The sequence below is a fragment of the Rhinatrema bivittatum genome, chromosome 3, assembly GCF_901001135.1.
Source record: "Rhinatrema bivittatum chromosome 3, aRhiBiv1.1, whole genome shotgun sequence".
Classification (NCBI taxonomy): Eukaryota; Metazoa; Chordata; class Amphibia; order Gymnophiona; family Rhinatrematidae; genus Rhinatrema; species Rhinatrema bivittatum.
Window position 1 is genome coordinate 122925781 of NC_042617.1, and position 15751 is coordinate 122941531.

Below are 15751 nucleotides of genomic sequence, written 5' to 3' on the forward strand. Positions count from 1 at the left end.
TGTACATCAAAGCAGATTACATTCAGGTACTTTAGGTATTTCCCTATCCCCACAATCTAATTTTGTACCTGAGGCCATGGAGGGTAGAGTGACTTGCCCGAGGTTTCCTGGTTTCCCTGGGTTGTACCCCACTGCTCTAACCATTAGGCTACTCCTCCACTCCATCAGCATCATCATGTGTTCAAAATACTGCTGCACACTACCTCATCCATCCCAAAAGGTAGAACCATATCACTCTAGTCCTTAAGGAACACCACTGGCCTGACTCCCTCTTTTCTGCAGTGGATTTCAGAATTGCTGTCCTATTCAAAACATTTTCCATTGCCATGTCTCTCACTATATTTATTATTTATTCACCTCTACTCCTAAAATCCCTTCTTCTTCTCTATTTTGTCTCCTCTTGGACCTTTTTGGAGACTGCAGTGGACGCATAGGTAGGAGAACTCAGTCAGATCAGTGAAGAGTTCAACAAAATTTCTTTATTTTGACAATTCTTAAGACAAAAGAACATAGTATCAACAATAGGCAAACTACAGCATCAGTTTCACTTTATCTCTAGGCCTTTCTAAGCATGTCAGATACTTGCCATAAAACAGTAAGGGGTAGATTTTATAAATGTACGCACGTATCTTATAAAATCCGGGGTGGCGCGCACAAGGGGGTGCACATTTGTGCAACCTGCACGCGCCGAACCCAGCGCGCGCTGCCTGTTTCCTCCGAGGCCGCTCCAAAATCGGAGCGGCCTCGGAGGGAACTTTCCTTCCACCTCCCCTCACCTTCCCCTCCCTAACCCACCCCCCCCACCTTTGTTGGCAGATTTACGCCTGTGGAAAGCAGGCGTAAATCTGCACGCACCAGCGGGCTGCTGGCGAGCCATCACCCGTCCTGGGGGCTGGTCCTAGGCCTCGACCACGCCCCCGGGCCCACCCCCGAAATGCCGCGTCACTCGCGGCACGCCCCTCCATGCAAGCCCCAGGACTTACGCGCTCGGCGCGCGCAGGGGGGGTTTGGGGTAGGTTTTCGGGGGGTACGCGCGTACCCCTTTGAAAATCTACCCCTTTATTAGTCCAAGAAACACTCAGGAAAAAGGTACCCATAGGGACCTTTGTTTTATTTTATTTTATCTAGGAATTTTTTGATGTTTATTACAATAAGAACACAGGTAAATATCATGTTTGTTCTTGTTGTAATATAAACACTGATAAATTCTGGGGAAAATAAAATAAAAACTGAAAATGAAGATCCCTGCTTATCTTGTAATTCACAGACTAGGGCTGTGTCCTGATGAACAGTCCATGGCCCTGGCAGGACAGGTAACTGTTGCAGGAAGCTTGAGGTCGCTTAGCTCAGTCTGCTACCCTTTGGTTTTACCTTAGGAGATTTGCAGGGCTGCGTCTTTAACTATGCAGCTCTTTTTTTTTTTTTCCTAGCAGGCTCCTGCAGAGACTTTAGCAAAGTGTCTGAAAAGTAACAGCTTCTTCAGTCTCTCTCTCTGATTTAGAGCCTCAGAGCTTCCCAAGCAGCATGTGCCCATCTTCCTCAGCAACTGTACAAATGGGCAGCAGCAAACCTGTTTGAGCCACCCAGCCTCCTCCCTAATCTGGGAGCGTCCCTGCGCCTGGCCATAGCCAGTTGCTAGCCATGGCAGCAGTCTGCGATAGCAGCCTTTAGCTTCAAAGGGGCATGCTTTCATCTAATCGGGCTCACACTGTCTTTCAGTGTTAGGACTCTCTGTGCAGTTTTCATGGCTGCTCAGTGGGAAACCTCACCTGGATTACCAGAAAAGGCTGTAATTCACTGAAACAGTCTTGCACCCCGTTACCTTCCAGCTCCAGCTGGTGGCAGAACTTTTCCTATTGCTGCATTCAATCTTGAGTGACTTACTAGTGTCTGTTTTGCTTCCCTCTTCAACTCTCCAGTACAAGATTCACTCCTTTGCTTATGAGCGTCAATGTTAAAAAGTGTGGTGATATTTTGGATTTTCTTTCTTTGCTCTCCCCTTGGTGGTATCTGCTCCCACCTCTTTCCTCCAGAAGGCATGCTTGGGATATCTTTGTGACTCAGCGCTGTGTGTTATCTGGCATGGGTCACCTTTGTAGTGGCTGCCATATTCCCTCCTTCCCTGGGCCTAACTGCACCACTTCCTCAGTGTACCTAGGCCTGTGGATGGGGGGATTCAGAAATGGATCCCATGTACCACTCACGACACAATGCCGCGGCCTGAGTTCCAAGGCTGGCCCTGATGTTTTGCATTTTAATATTTTGCATGAATATATATGTAACTGCGAAACATTTTGAAACACATTTGTGTAAACAATGGGATACAAACTTTATTGAATTGTGTCCATTGCATGGTTCTTGCTTTGCTTTTCTTTATGTATAGGAATTCCAGGCATTCAAAGTAATTTATTCCATAGGATCCCTTCCTGTTATCCATCACTGTTAACTACAAACTTCTATCATTCAATATAATTATTATACACTATACAGCTTGTTCAGCTACCTTCTGCAAGATTGCTTAATGTTCCCGGGGGGAGGGGAGGTTGAATGATAGTTTCAACTAACAACTATTAGAATCTGATAGAAAGACAAACAGTTGACTATGGCACATAAATAGAAGCCCAAGAAAATTCAAATATGCTATAATGTATTTATATTTAATAAGATTTAGTTCAAAGCTAGTGGCGGCAATTTTACAACTTCATAGAAAATTGTTTATGGAAAAGCATTTTTCATCATCTTTCTAATTAAACCAAAGAAAAACAAGGTTAAGCTGAAACATCAGCTGGCATGAGTCAATGCCGTTATGCTCTCTTCAACTTCCGACAGTTTCTTCAGAATATGGTTAATCTTGGTCTCGTCGAATTCCAAACAAAGAAATTCTGATGCCTAGAAAACAAGGAAGGAAAACGTTTAATTGGGCAAAGCAATCAAAAGAACATTTGATAACATGTATTAAATATTTGATTTTACTCATGAATTCAGCCCTATTCCACAGTAAGGATAATATCTGGAAATATACAAGCAGTGGCTACTTTAATATTGTATGAAAGCAGAAGGGGAGCAGATGAGGCTGCCAAATGTTTGCTAAAAGAAAACCAGCAAAGTATTTGGGTGTAGTTGATACCTTTGCTAGATATCACATTGCTTTGAAGAATTTCTCATAGTAATACTGAAATGGTCTATCTTATTTATTTATTTATAGAGATGCCACATTATACAAGTACATAGGAGCAGAAATACAAGGATCACTTTGTACAAGCATATGACTGAGATACGAAAAAGCAGCAAAAAGGTATAAACAGTGAACAGACAATAGGACAATGTTGCATCTGTTTTAACCAGAAATATCAAAATATTACCTAGATAGCATAGAACAGGCACAAAGACATCCACACATACTCACATTCACACTCATCTAAGGCATACGAAGTAACAATCTTCACTTTAAACAAACCAGTTGTAGAATAATGCACAGCTTGTTCTCTATCTCTTGTTTCCAAAGGCAAAAGAAAATAAACATTTCTCCAAGCAAACAAAATCTTTGGCCATACTCCTGGAGGTATGAAAAACATCAATATATTCAGATTGCATCCAATTGGTCATATGCTGGTGCTAGAGTGTAATGGAAGGTGAGATATCTTTACCAGAATAGTAAGATTTAGTATTTACCTGCTATTCTCACTATTTGAATAAAATACTTATGCCTATTAGGAAGTCCCAAGGCCCATGTAATGGAACCAAGCAGTAGCTATTTACAACAGAAAGGAGATTTATAAGATACGATACATTCAATAACATGAAAGACATTATCTCAAAAATAAAAAAAACCTTAGAACAAAGTGCTAAGTTATGAGTTAATGTACCATTAACCATGTGAATTTGAGACAAGAAGCAGAAGGAGCAATACTCATCTTGTAAGCCTTAACAGTATCTATATAAGAATGATGTAACAGTGTGAATTGCTTTTCCTGGAAATGAGCGCCCATAAAAGTTTTACTAATCTGTATAAACAGACCCTTCAACTCTTTAGAAGTAACAGCAAGTCCTAACTCCGTACTCCATAACACTGATAGGTCATCCAGTAACTGAGGGCCTGTCAGCCATTCGTAATTTATACCACAATCCAGCGGGAGCACTGAGAGGAGAGGATCACCTTGCTGGTGGCTGAAAAGAATCAGTAAGTACTGCTTGGGGAAATTTTTAAAACTTAAAAGTATTGGGGAGAAGTAAAACTATTGGGGTATATTATTTAGTGTGTTTGTGTGTCTGTATTGAATAGCTAGTCAGAGGGCAGGCAAAAACCAGGAGGTTGTGTGTGTTTTGTATTAAATAGGTAGTCAGAAAGGCAGGCAAAAACCAGGTGTGTGTGTGTTTTGTATTAAATAGGTATTCAGAAAAGCAGGCAAAAAAACCCCCAGAAGTTTGTATGTTTATATTTCCCACTCCTACCATCCACCCCAGCTCATCCTTTAATTTATTTATTTATCGGGTTTTATATACTGTCATTCAAATTCATCATCATAAATCCATCATAACGGTTTACAAATATGAAGGTTACAATGTTAAGGGATAAACAATTTATAGACAGCTGACACTTTCACACTAAAAAAACATTTAAAATGTTTAAAAATTAAAAAAACAAAATCAGCCTTTTAACTTAAATTCAGAAATTCCCCACACCTTATCAACAGTTTAATCATTCCCTTTTGGTCACTACCAGATATATATAGTGAATACACTAATACATTTAAAGGACCCTAATTGTACGCAGTCCCTACTCCCTTAGCAACCTAAAACCTAACTAGGAACTGAACAAATTTAAGATGAAGGCACAGTACAGCAGCAAGAGGGGGGCCTCCCAGTCTTCTGCATCGAGTGTCATATGTATGATTTTTTAGCCACTGGTGAGAAATTGTACGTGTGCATCCAATGCAAAGAGCTCCTGTCTCTCATAGAACGAGTCCGATCTCTGGAGGCTAGAGTGGCAGACCTGGAGGAGATAAGGCAGATAGAAACATATATAGATGAGACCTTCAGGGACATCATAGCCGATTCCAACTCCAGTCTGGCAGCCCTGAAGGATGAAGGTCTCATGATCAGAGAGCATCAACCTGGTGGAGCAGGAAATGATCCTTTAGCAAGGACCTGCTCTCCAGGTGGTGCATTGTCCTCTTGCACTGAGGATGTGTCTCCCAGGGCTACTGCCCAGGAGAGAAGGGTTAGGTTAGCCATCATAGTTGGTGATTTGATTATTAGGAATGTAGACAACTGAGTAGCTGGCAAGTGTGAGGATCACCTGGTAACATGCCTACCTGGTGCGAAGGTGGTGGACCTCACAGGTCCACCACCTTTGCACCAGGTAGGCATGTTTTTTTACAGAAGTTTTACTTCTGTACTATGTTAATATATTCAAGGTTATCGTTCCCCAGTTTTATGTAAACCGACATGATATGACTCCGTCATGAATGTCGGTATAAAAAAAGCATCAAATAAATAAATGAATAGGATTTTAGACAGTGCTAGGGAGGAGCCAGCTGTCATGGTACATGTGGGTACCAATGACATAGCAAAATGTGGGAGGGAGGTTCTGGAATCCAAATTTAGGCTCTTAGGAAGAAAGCTGAAATCCAGAACGTCCAGGGTAGCGTTCTCTGAAATGCTCCCTGTTCCATGCGCAGGTCCCCAAAGGCAGGCAGAGCTCCGGAGTCTCAATGTGTGGATGAGACGATGGTGCAAGGAAGAAGGATTTAGTTTTGTAAGGAACTGGGGAACCTTTTGGGGAAGGGAGACTCTTTTGCGAGGGATGGACTCCACCTTAACCAGGGTGGAACCAGGCTGCTGGCGCTAACCTTTAAAAAGGAAATAGAGCAGCTTTTAAACTAAATCAAAGGGGAAAGCCGACAGTCATTCAGCAGCGCATGGTTTAGAGGGAGGTATCTTCGAAGGATACTAATGAAGCATAAGAGTTAGGGCATTCCAACAGAGAGGTTCCAATAATAAGAAAAGTAGTCCAAGTGCCTATAATTAAAAACTCACCTGAGCTAAAAGATTCCAATGTATCCCTGTCAACTGAAAAGCAGAATGTTTATACAAACAAAAAAACACACTTTGAAATGTTTGTATGCTAATGCCAGAAGTCTAAGAAGTAAGATGGGAGAATTAGAGTGTACAGCAGTGAATGATGACATAGACTTAATTGGCATCTCAGAGACATGGTGGAAAGAGGATAACCAATGGGATAGTGCTACATCAGGGTACAACTTATATCGCAATGACAGAGAGGAGCATCTTGATGGTGGGGTGGCACTTTATGTTCGAGATGGCATAGAGTCTAACAGGATAAAGATCCTCCAAGAGACTAAATGGCTAGAAATCCCTTGTGTGCTGGGGAAAAGTATAGTGATAGGGAATATACTACCATCCACCTGGCCAAGATGGTGAGACAGACAGTGAAATGCTAAGAGAAAGTAGGGAAGCTAACCAATTTGATGGTGCAGTAATAATGGGAGATTTCAATTACCCTAATGTTGACTGGGTAAATGTAACATCAGGACATACTAGAGAGATAAAGTTCCTGGATGGAATACATGAGTTTTATGAAGCAACTGGTTCAGGAATCTATGAGAGAGGGAGCAATGTTAGATCTAATTCTCAGTGAAGCACAGGATTTGGTGAGAGGTAACGGTGGTGGGGCCACTTAGCAATAGAGATCATAATATGATCAAATTTGAATTAATGACTGGAAGGCGGACAGTACGTAAATTCATAGCTGTAGCACTAAACTTTCAAAAGAGAAACTTTGCTAAAATGAGAAAAATAGTTTAAAAAAATTTTGAAAAGTGCAGCTACAAAGGTAAAAAGCGTGCAACAGGTGTGGATAACTGTTAAAAAAAACATCCTAGAAACACAGTCCATATGTATTCCTCGCATTAAGAAAGGTGGAAGGAAGGTCAAATGACTGCAAGCAAGGCTAAAAAGTGAGGTGAAAGAGGCTATTTTAGCCAAAAGATCTTCATTCAAAAATTGGAAGAAGGATCCAGGATTAACTTAGAGAAGTTCCCTCCCAGTCCACTCCTTAATTGGAGCAGACTGGGAAGGAGCTGGAAAAAAGACTATCGCTTCGCCGTGCGTAATTGAAAAATCCCTCCCCACGCATGCGATTGGGGTACCCGCCCGCACATGCGCATGCCGATTATAAAATCAGGTGTACATGTGCGCATGGATATCGTATTTTATAACATGTGCGTGGCGCACTAACTTGGTGACTCCAGAGTATTTCTTTCACACTCATTGTACCCACTAAAAGGACAAGTCCCCACTCCAAAGGGAACACAAAGGGACCTGAAAGTAAATCTTTCCCCCCACCTATAAAGGATTTGGCCTTAGAAGCAAAAGAGATTGTGAAAGATCTACAGGCCGATACAGTAAGGACGTGTTAGAAAGAGTGCGGCAGTGCCGGGCGCACCCTCGTTTGCCGCACGCACAGTTCGGATCACATACTGCTAGATACTCTATTTAAATGGCATGCAAATGCAAGCCGCGTCCAACCCACGTCCATGAAGCGCCTATACAGTATCCTGGGTGCGCTGGTACCTGTCATTTCAAATGTCATTTGAAATGACAGGTACCAGGAAGTGGATCCCAACTTCAACCAAAAGAAAACCTAAAAACCTAAAATCCCCTCCTCCCTAAGTGACTCGACATGTAAAGTATTGTGAATAAGTGTAACCAAAGTTAACTTACTTTTTCTTTCTTTCAGCGCTTTCAGCCCTCTCTGCCCTCCTCCGGAGGCGCGCGCCGTGGCTCCCCTGCCTCCCGGGGGCAGCCGGCGGCAAAAGCGGCTTCCAGCGGCCCCCGCCGAAGACGGACGAACGCACGGGCGCTCAAGCCAGCGAAAGCACATGAACAGGCATGCGTGATGTCACGGCGCATGTTCATACGCTTTCACTGACTTGGGGGCCCGTCAATTTGGGCGCTCAAGCCAGCGAAGCTTATGAACGTGCGCCGTGACGTCACGCACGCCTGTTCATGTGCTTTCGCTGGCTTGAATGCCCATGCACTACAGGTGTGCGTTCATCTGTCTTCGCCGGCGGGGGCCGCTGGAAGCCGCTTTCACTGCCGGCTGCCCCCAGGAGGCAGGGGAGCCGCGGCGTGCGCCTCCGGAGGAGGGCAGAGAGGGCTGAAAGAAAGAAAAAGTAAGTTAACTTTGGTTACACTTATTCACAATACTTTACATGTCGAGTCGTTTCGGGAGGAGGGGATTTTAGGTTTTCTTTTGGTTAAAGTTGCTTCGGGGGGAGGGGAGAGAGGACTGGGGCTGCCCCGAAGACCGACACTCATGGACGTGGCCAGGGCAGGTGAGCGGGGGCTGGGGGAAAGTTTGCCGTCTACCCTTACCCCTGCCTCTAACACAGGGGTAGGGGTAGGTGGTAAATTAGCAGGTTAAACGCGCGGCTAAACTGCAGGTTAAAAAGGCGATAGTCAGGGCGCACGTTACTGAATGGGGGGGGAATAGCTAATCCGATCGTTTACATCTCATATACATGCCGAGGGTGGAAAGGGTTACCCGTTGATTTAAAGAAGCGGTAAGGATGGATTAAAAGGAATAGTGAATCGCGGGTTGGACTAACGCGGCCAAATTGTGAGTAGAAAGCGGGTTAGAAGCAGGGTAACCACGGCCGCACTTTACTGTATCGGCCTGCTAATTAGTGATTCCAGCCTCAAAGAGAAACAAATTATTTTATGGCCCCACACGTGCAGGACATGGTCACTGGGGTGGAGTTACATATAAAAGTGGAGATAGAAGACAACCCTGTTTGATACCACTAAACAAATCAAAAGGAGACAGAGATATTGCCATTAATGATCGCCCAAGCCTGAGGGGAATCATAAAGTAATCTAACCCACTGCAGAATGGCCCTACAAAACCATATTGTTCCAATATCCAAAATAACATAGTAACATAGTAATGACAGCAGAAAAAGACCAAAATGGTCCATCTAGTCTGCTCAGCAAGCTTCCCAAGGTAGTAACTGCCGCTCCATGCAGGTTACCCCCAAACGTTTTTAAAATTTATTCCCATCCTCTAGCCTTTAGGGATTCACAGTGTTTATCCCATGCCCCTTTGAAATCCTTCACAGTTTTAGTCTTCACCACTTCCTCCGGAAGGGCATTCCAGGCATCCACCACCCTCTCTGCGAAGAAATATTTCCTGACATTGGTTCTAAGTCTTCCTCCCTGGAGTTTCAAATCGTGACCCCTAGTTCTACTAAATTGTTTTGAACTTTATCAAAAGATTTTTTGGAATCAAAACATACAAGCACCCCTGTTTAGTGACACCAAACTGATGATCAAAGAGCTTCTATTGCTTTACGCGCATTAGACACACCTTGTCTCTCTTGCATAAAGCTAGTCTGATCGGATCCTATTAAAATTGGTAAAACAGAAGCCAAACCCTTGGCCAAAATAGAAAACAAAAGCTTAGTATTGACATTTAACAAAGATATGGGATGGTAAGATGCCAAATTTTTAGGGTCCTTTTTGGCAAAAACTGTAATATGAACTTGATTATCCCAGCTAAAAAAGAGCCCTTGGCAAAGATACAGGTGAAATATTTCAACAGAGATGCTGTTATATTACACTGCAAAATTTTATAATATTTAGAAGTGAGCCCATCCAGGCCTGGTACCTTGCCAAGTTTCAGCAGCTTTATAGCCAAATCAATTTCTAATTCTGTGAGAGGGGAATATAAGCAAGCTCTCTGCTCCTCCTTGAAAAAAAATACATCATGCTGTGCAATAGAGGGTTCTGAGGCTGAATATAAATAAGAGTTAATAGTTAAAAAAAAAATATCAGTCACCTCTTTAGTGCCGAAGTGTTCCCTACCAAGGGAGTCCTTAATAGAGGTAATATATTGCATAGCCTTAGCACTTTTAACCATGCATGCCAAAAGCTTACCAGCCTTGCTGCTTTGAGAGAACATTAAGCCTCTTATACTTTGGAATGCTCTGAAAGCACGCAAATGAAGCAAGTGATTCAAACTTGTTTTAATATCTTCAAATTTAAAATTGACTTCAGTAGTCATGCTGTGGACATGCATACGCTCTAATACCTGCAATTCCATGCCCAGCTTCAATAGTTCATTATCGTGCAGGGTTTTTTGGGTTTTTTTGCAACATATGTGATTATCTCACCTCGCATAACTGCTTTGCCTGCTGCTGAGATAATATCAGTGGACATATCTGCTGAATCATTAAGATCCAAGTATTCAGACCTTTTCTCATAGAGCCTTAAAATTGTGGTCATAAAACAGATATGGGCTAAGTCGCTACTTAAAAGCTCTTTCAGTGATGTTAAAGCGTAATAATATTGAAACTGGAGTATGATTGGTGAGAAGAGGGGTAACAATTTCAGCTCTTTGAACCATATTAAACATAATAGAGGATAAAAAAAATAGACAGTCACTGCGAGAATAACTATTGGGAGGACTGGAATAGAAAGTAAAGTCCAGTTCCTTTGGATACAGATTACACCAAATATCAATGAGTTACAATTCCTTCATTAAGAGGGGAAATCCCATGAAAATTGCAGTCTTGTGACAATCTGGGTGGTTTAGCATCTAAAGTGGAATCAACAATAGTGTTAAAATCATATTACCGCCTCCCCCGCATACACACACCACAAATTGATAGTCAAAAAATTGTCTTAAATGAGTAACCAGCTGAGAAAAGAAAGTATGAGAATATATTAGATGCATAGACATTTCAAAAGACATAGTTACAATGATATAATGACCCCTTTATTGTTATTAAATGACCACCTAGATCCTTAATGAATTTATCTGAAATAAATGGCAAATCTATCGGAATGGCCCCATAACAGTATCAGAAGTAGCGCAAGCCATTCGTTCGGCTCCCAGGCTTAAAGCCCCGGGACCGGATGGATTTACTGCGGAATTTTACAACACCCTGTCAGTCGATTGGGCATCAAAATGGCAGATGAAATTTAATGTGGATAAGTGCAAGGTGATGCATATAGGGAAAAAAAACCCATGCTATAGTTACACAATGTTAGGTTCCATATTAGGTGCCACAACCCAAGAAAGAGATCTAGGCGTCATAGTGGATAACACATTGAAATCGTCTGTTCAGTGTGCTGCGGCAGTCAAAAAAGCAAACAGAATGTTGGGAATTATTAGAAAGGGAATGGTGAATAAAACGGAAAATGTCATAATGCCTCTGTATTGCTCCATGGTGAGACCGCACCTTGAATACTGTGTACAATTCTGGTCGCCGCATCTCAAAAAAGATATAATTGCAATGGAGAAGGTACAGAGAAGGGCTACCAAAATGATAAGGGGAATGGAACAGCTCCCCTATGAGGAAAGACTAAAGAGGTTAGGACTTTTCAGCTTGGAGAAGAGACGACTGAGGGGGGATATGATAGAGGTGTTTAAAATCATGAGAGGTCTAGAACAGGTAGATGTGAATCAGTTATTTACTCTTTCGGATAATAGAAAGACTAGGGGGCACTCCATGAAGTTAGCGTGTGGCACATTTAAAACTAATCGGAGAAAGTTCTTTTTTACTCAACACACAATTAAACTCTGGAATTTGTTGCCAGAAGATGTGGTTAGTGCAGTTAGTATAGCTGTGTTTAAAAAAGGATTGGATAAGTTCTTGGAGGAAAAGTCCACTACCTGCTAGATTTAATTCTTAGTGGAACGCAAGATTTGGTGAGAGAAGTAACGGTGGTGGGGCCACTTGGCAACAGTGATCATAACATGATCAAATTTAAACTAATAACTGGAAGGGGAACAATAAGTAAATCTGCAGCTCTAACACTAAATTTTAAAAAGGGAAACTTTGATAAAATGAGAAAAATAGTTAGAAAAAAACTGAAAGGTGCAGCTGCAAAGGTTAAAAGTATTCAACAGGCATGGACATTGTTTAAAAATACAATCCTAGAGGCGCAGTCCATATGTATTCCGCGCATTAAGAAAGGTGGAAGGAAGGCAAAACGATTACCGTCATGGTTAAAAGGTGAGGTCAAAGAGGCTATTTTAGCCAAAAAAAACATCCTTCAAAAATTGGAAGAAGGATCCATCTGAAGAAAATGGGATAAAACATAAGCATTGTCAAGCTAAGTGTAAAACATTGATAAGACAGGCGAAGAGAGAATTTGAAAAGAAATTGGCCATAGAGGCAAAAACTCATAATAAAAACTTTTTAAAATATATCCAAAGCAAGAAACCTGTGAGGGAGTCGGTTGGACCATTAGATGACAGAGGGGTTAAAGGGGCTCTTAGGGAATGAATGAATTATTTGTCTCCGTGTTTACTAATGAGGATGTTGGGGAGATACCAGTTCCGGAGATGGTTTTCAGGGGTGATGAGTCAGATGAACTGAACGAAATCACTGTGAACCTGGAAGATGTAGTAGGCCAGATTGACAAACTAAAGAGTAGCAAATCACCTGGATCGGATGGTATGCATCCTAGGGTTCTGAAGGAACTAAAAAATGAAATTTCTGATCTATTAGTTAAAATTTGTAACCTATCATTAAAATCATCCATTGTACCTGAAGACTGGAGGGTGGCCAATGTAACCCCAATATTTAAAAAAGGCTCCAGGGGCGATCCAGGTAACTATAGACCAGTGAGCCTGACTTCAGTGCCAGGAAAAATAGTGGAAACTATTCTCAAGAACAAAATTGTAAAGCATATAGAAAGACATGATTTAATGGAACATAGTCAACATGGATTTACCCAAGGGAAGTCTTGCCTAACAAATCTGCTTCATTTTTTTGAAGGGGTTAATAAATATGTGGATAAAGGTGAACCGGTAGATGTAGTGTATTTGGATTTTCAGAAGGCGTTTGACAAAGTCCCTCATGAGAGGCTTCTACAAAAACTAAAAAGTCATGGGATAGGAGGCGATGTCCTTTCGTGGATTACAAACTGGTTAAAAGACAGGAAACAGAGAGTAGGATTAAATGGTCAATTTTCTCAGTGGAAAAGGGTAAACAGTGGAGTGCCTCAGGGATCTGTACTTGGACCGGTGCTTTACAATATATATATAAATGATCTGGAAAGGAATACGACGAGTGAGGTTATCAAATTTGCAGATGATACAAAATTATTCAGAGTAGTTAAATCACAAGCAGACTGTGATACATTGCAGGAGGACCTTGCAAGACTTGAAGATTGGGCATCCAAATGGCAGATGAAATTTAATGTGGACAAGTGCAAGGTGTTGCATATAGGGAAAAATAACCGTTACTGTAGTTACATGATGTTAGGTTCCATATTAGGAGCTACCACCCAGGAAAAAGATCTAGGCATCATAGTGGATAATACTTTAAAATCGTCAGCTCAGTGTGCTGCAGCAGTCAAAAAAGCAAATAGAATGTTAGGAATTATTAGGAAGGGAATGGTTAATAGAATGGAAAATGTCATAATGCCTCTATATCGGTCCATGGTGAGACCACACCTTGAATACTGTGTACAATTCTGGTCGCTGCATCTCAAAAAAGATATAGTTGCGATGGAGAAGGTACAGAGAAGGGCAACCAAAATGATAAAGGGGATGGAACAGCTTCCCTATGAGGAAAGGCTGAAGAGGTTAGGGCTGTTCAGCTTGGAGAAGAGACGGCTGTGGGGGGATATGATAGAAGTCTTTAAGATCATGAGAGGTCTTGAACGAGTAGATGTGACTCAGTTATTTTCACTTTCGAATAATAGAAGGACTAGGGGGCATTCCATGAAGTTAGCAAATAGCACATTTAAGACTAATCGGAGAAAATTCTTTTTCACTCAACGCACAATAAAGTTCTGGAATTTGTTGCCAGAGGATGTGGTTAGTGCAGTTAGTGTAGCTGGGTTCAAAAAAGGTTTGGATAAGTTCTTAGAGGAGAAGTCCATTAATGGCTATTAATCAATTTTACTTAGGGAATAGCCACTGCTATTAATTGCATCAGTAGCATGGGATCTTCTTAGTGTTTGGGTAATTGCCAGGTTCTTGTGGCCTGGTTTTGGCCTCTGTTGGAAACAGGATGCTGGACTTGATGGACCCTTGGTCTGACCCAGCATGGCAATTTCTTATGTTCTTATGCTATTAATTAAATTGACTTAGAAAATAGCCACTGCTATTACTAGCAACGGTAACATGGAATAGATGTAGTTTTTGGGTACTTGCCAGGTTCTTATGGCCTGGATTGGCCACTGCTGGAAACAGGATGTTGGGCTTGATGGACCCTTGGTCTGACCCAGTATGGCATGTTCTTATGAGTTACGGGACATGTTGGCGCTAGCATTTAATACCCTGGTTCAACGGGGATCCTATCCAGCTCATACTAACGTTGCCCATGTCACGCTGATTCCCAAGCCGGGGAAGGTTCCTTTACTGCCGGAGTCTTACCGTCCTATTTCCCTCCTGAACTTCGACCAAAAGCTTTTAGCCAAGATTTTGGCGGAGCGTTTGGGCACCATTCTGCCCACTCTGATTCTGTCGGGTCAGGTGGGCTTTGTTAGGGGGCGATACGCACTCGCCAATATACGATGGGTGACCACGGCTATGGCTCTCTGTAGAAGGGTAGCCAAATCCTTTTTAATGGTCAGCCTAGATGCAGAAAAGGCATTCGACCGTGTGGACTGGAGCTATATGTTTACTATATTACAGCATATGGGTTTTGGAGGTTTTTTTTTTGCAGAGCATCCAGTTGCTCTATAAGGACTCGACAGCGTATATAATAGCCAACACTAGTCAGTCTCAGCCATTTCAGGTGGCCAGGGGGACAAGACAGGGATGTCCACTTTCCCTCTTACTATGTCTCTTAACGCTGGAACCATTGTTACGCGCCAAACAAGATACTCCAGCGATACAGGGGATTAAGTTACAAGCCCAGGTGTTTAAATATGCTGCCTTCGCCGACGATATTCTCTTGTTCCTAACCAGACCAGTCGACTCCCTAAGTGTGCTCTTAGAGCTTTTTTCCCAGTATGGCCAGATCTCTGGATTCAAGATTAACTGGGATAAGTCTGAAGCCCTGGGCTACCCACATACTGTTCGCTCTAGAAGGGATGGGCCTTTTCCCTTGCGATGGGCTGAGGGCCATTTTCGATATTTGGGGGTTTGGCTGTCTACGGACCCCAGTGCGTTATATTCTCTTAATATTCCCCGCCTCCTGCAACGTACCAAGGATAGACTCACCAATTGGCGTAACTTACCATTATCGTTGGGGGGACGCATCAATATTTTTAAGATGGTGCTTCTCCCCCAATGACTATATATTCTTCAGAATATGCCAATTCTCTTATATTGGCAGGACTTGAAAAAATTGGACTCTTTTCTTAGTAAATTTTTTTGGCAGGGTAAGAAGCCCAGGATTCCCTTTACCGCCCTGAAGGGGCAGTGGGGACAGGGAGGGATGGGAGTCCCTGACCTAATGCTTTATAACCTGGCGAGTAACTTGCGTATAATTAGGGAATGGCTTTTGGACAGTTCCCACTACACACACCTCCCGGCGGATCACACTCTGGTGGCACCCTTAGATTTACGTTTTGTGCTACAGTGTTCTAGCTCCCACTTGCCCGAATCCTTGCGGAGGCACCCACTTTTGGAGCCCATGCGGCAAACGTGGAAAAGAACATGCACTTATTTACTTATCCCTACAATTTGTGCATACTTATTGCCCTTGCAAGGTAACATGCAATTTATGCCGGGATCACAGACCTCTGACTTTCGGACGTG

General features: G+C 42.4%; 1 protein-coding gene across 5 annotated transcripts in view; it reads right to left on the reverse strand.

Annotated features, from left to right (window-relative positions):
- Positions 1 to 1385: 1385 nt before the first annotated feature.
- COMMD1 (copper metabolism domain containing 1) overlaps positions 1386 to 15751 on the reverse strand; it is a 362389-nt gene continuing 348023 nt past the window's right edge. For 4 of the 5 annotated variants that reach the window (XM_029593690.1, XM_029593693.1, XM_029593692.1 and 1 more), the window contains one exon: positions 1386 to 2889. In XM_029593690.1, the coding sequence (XP_029449550.1) occupies positions 2782 to 2889 (108 nt within the window). In that variant the 3' untranslated portion in view covers positions 1386 to 2781. The remainder of the gene's footprint in view (positions 2890 to 15751) is intronic. The other variant, XR_003855403.1, reaches the window with a different exon arrangement.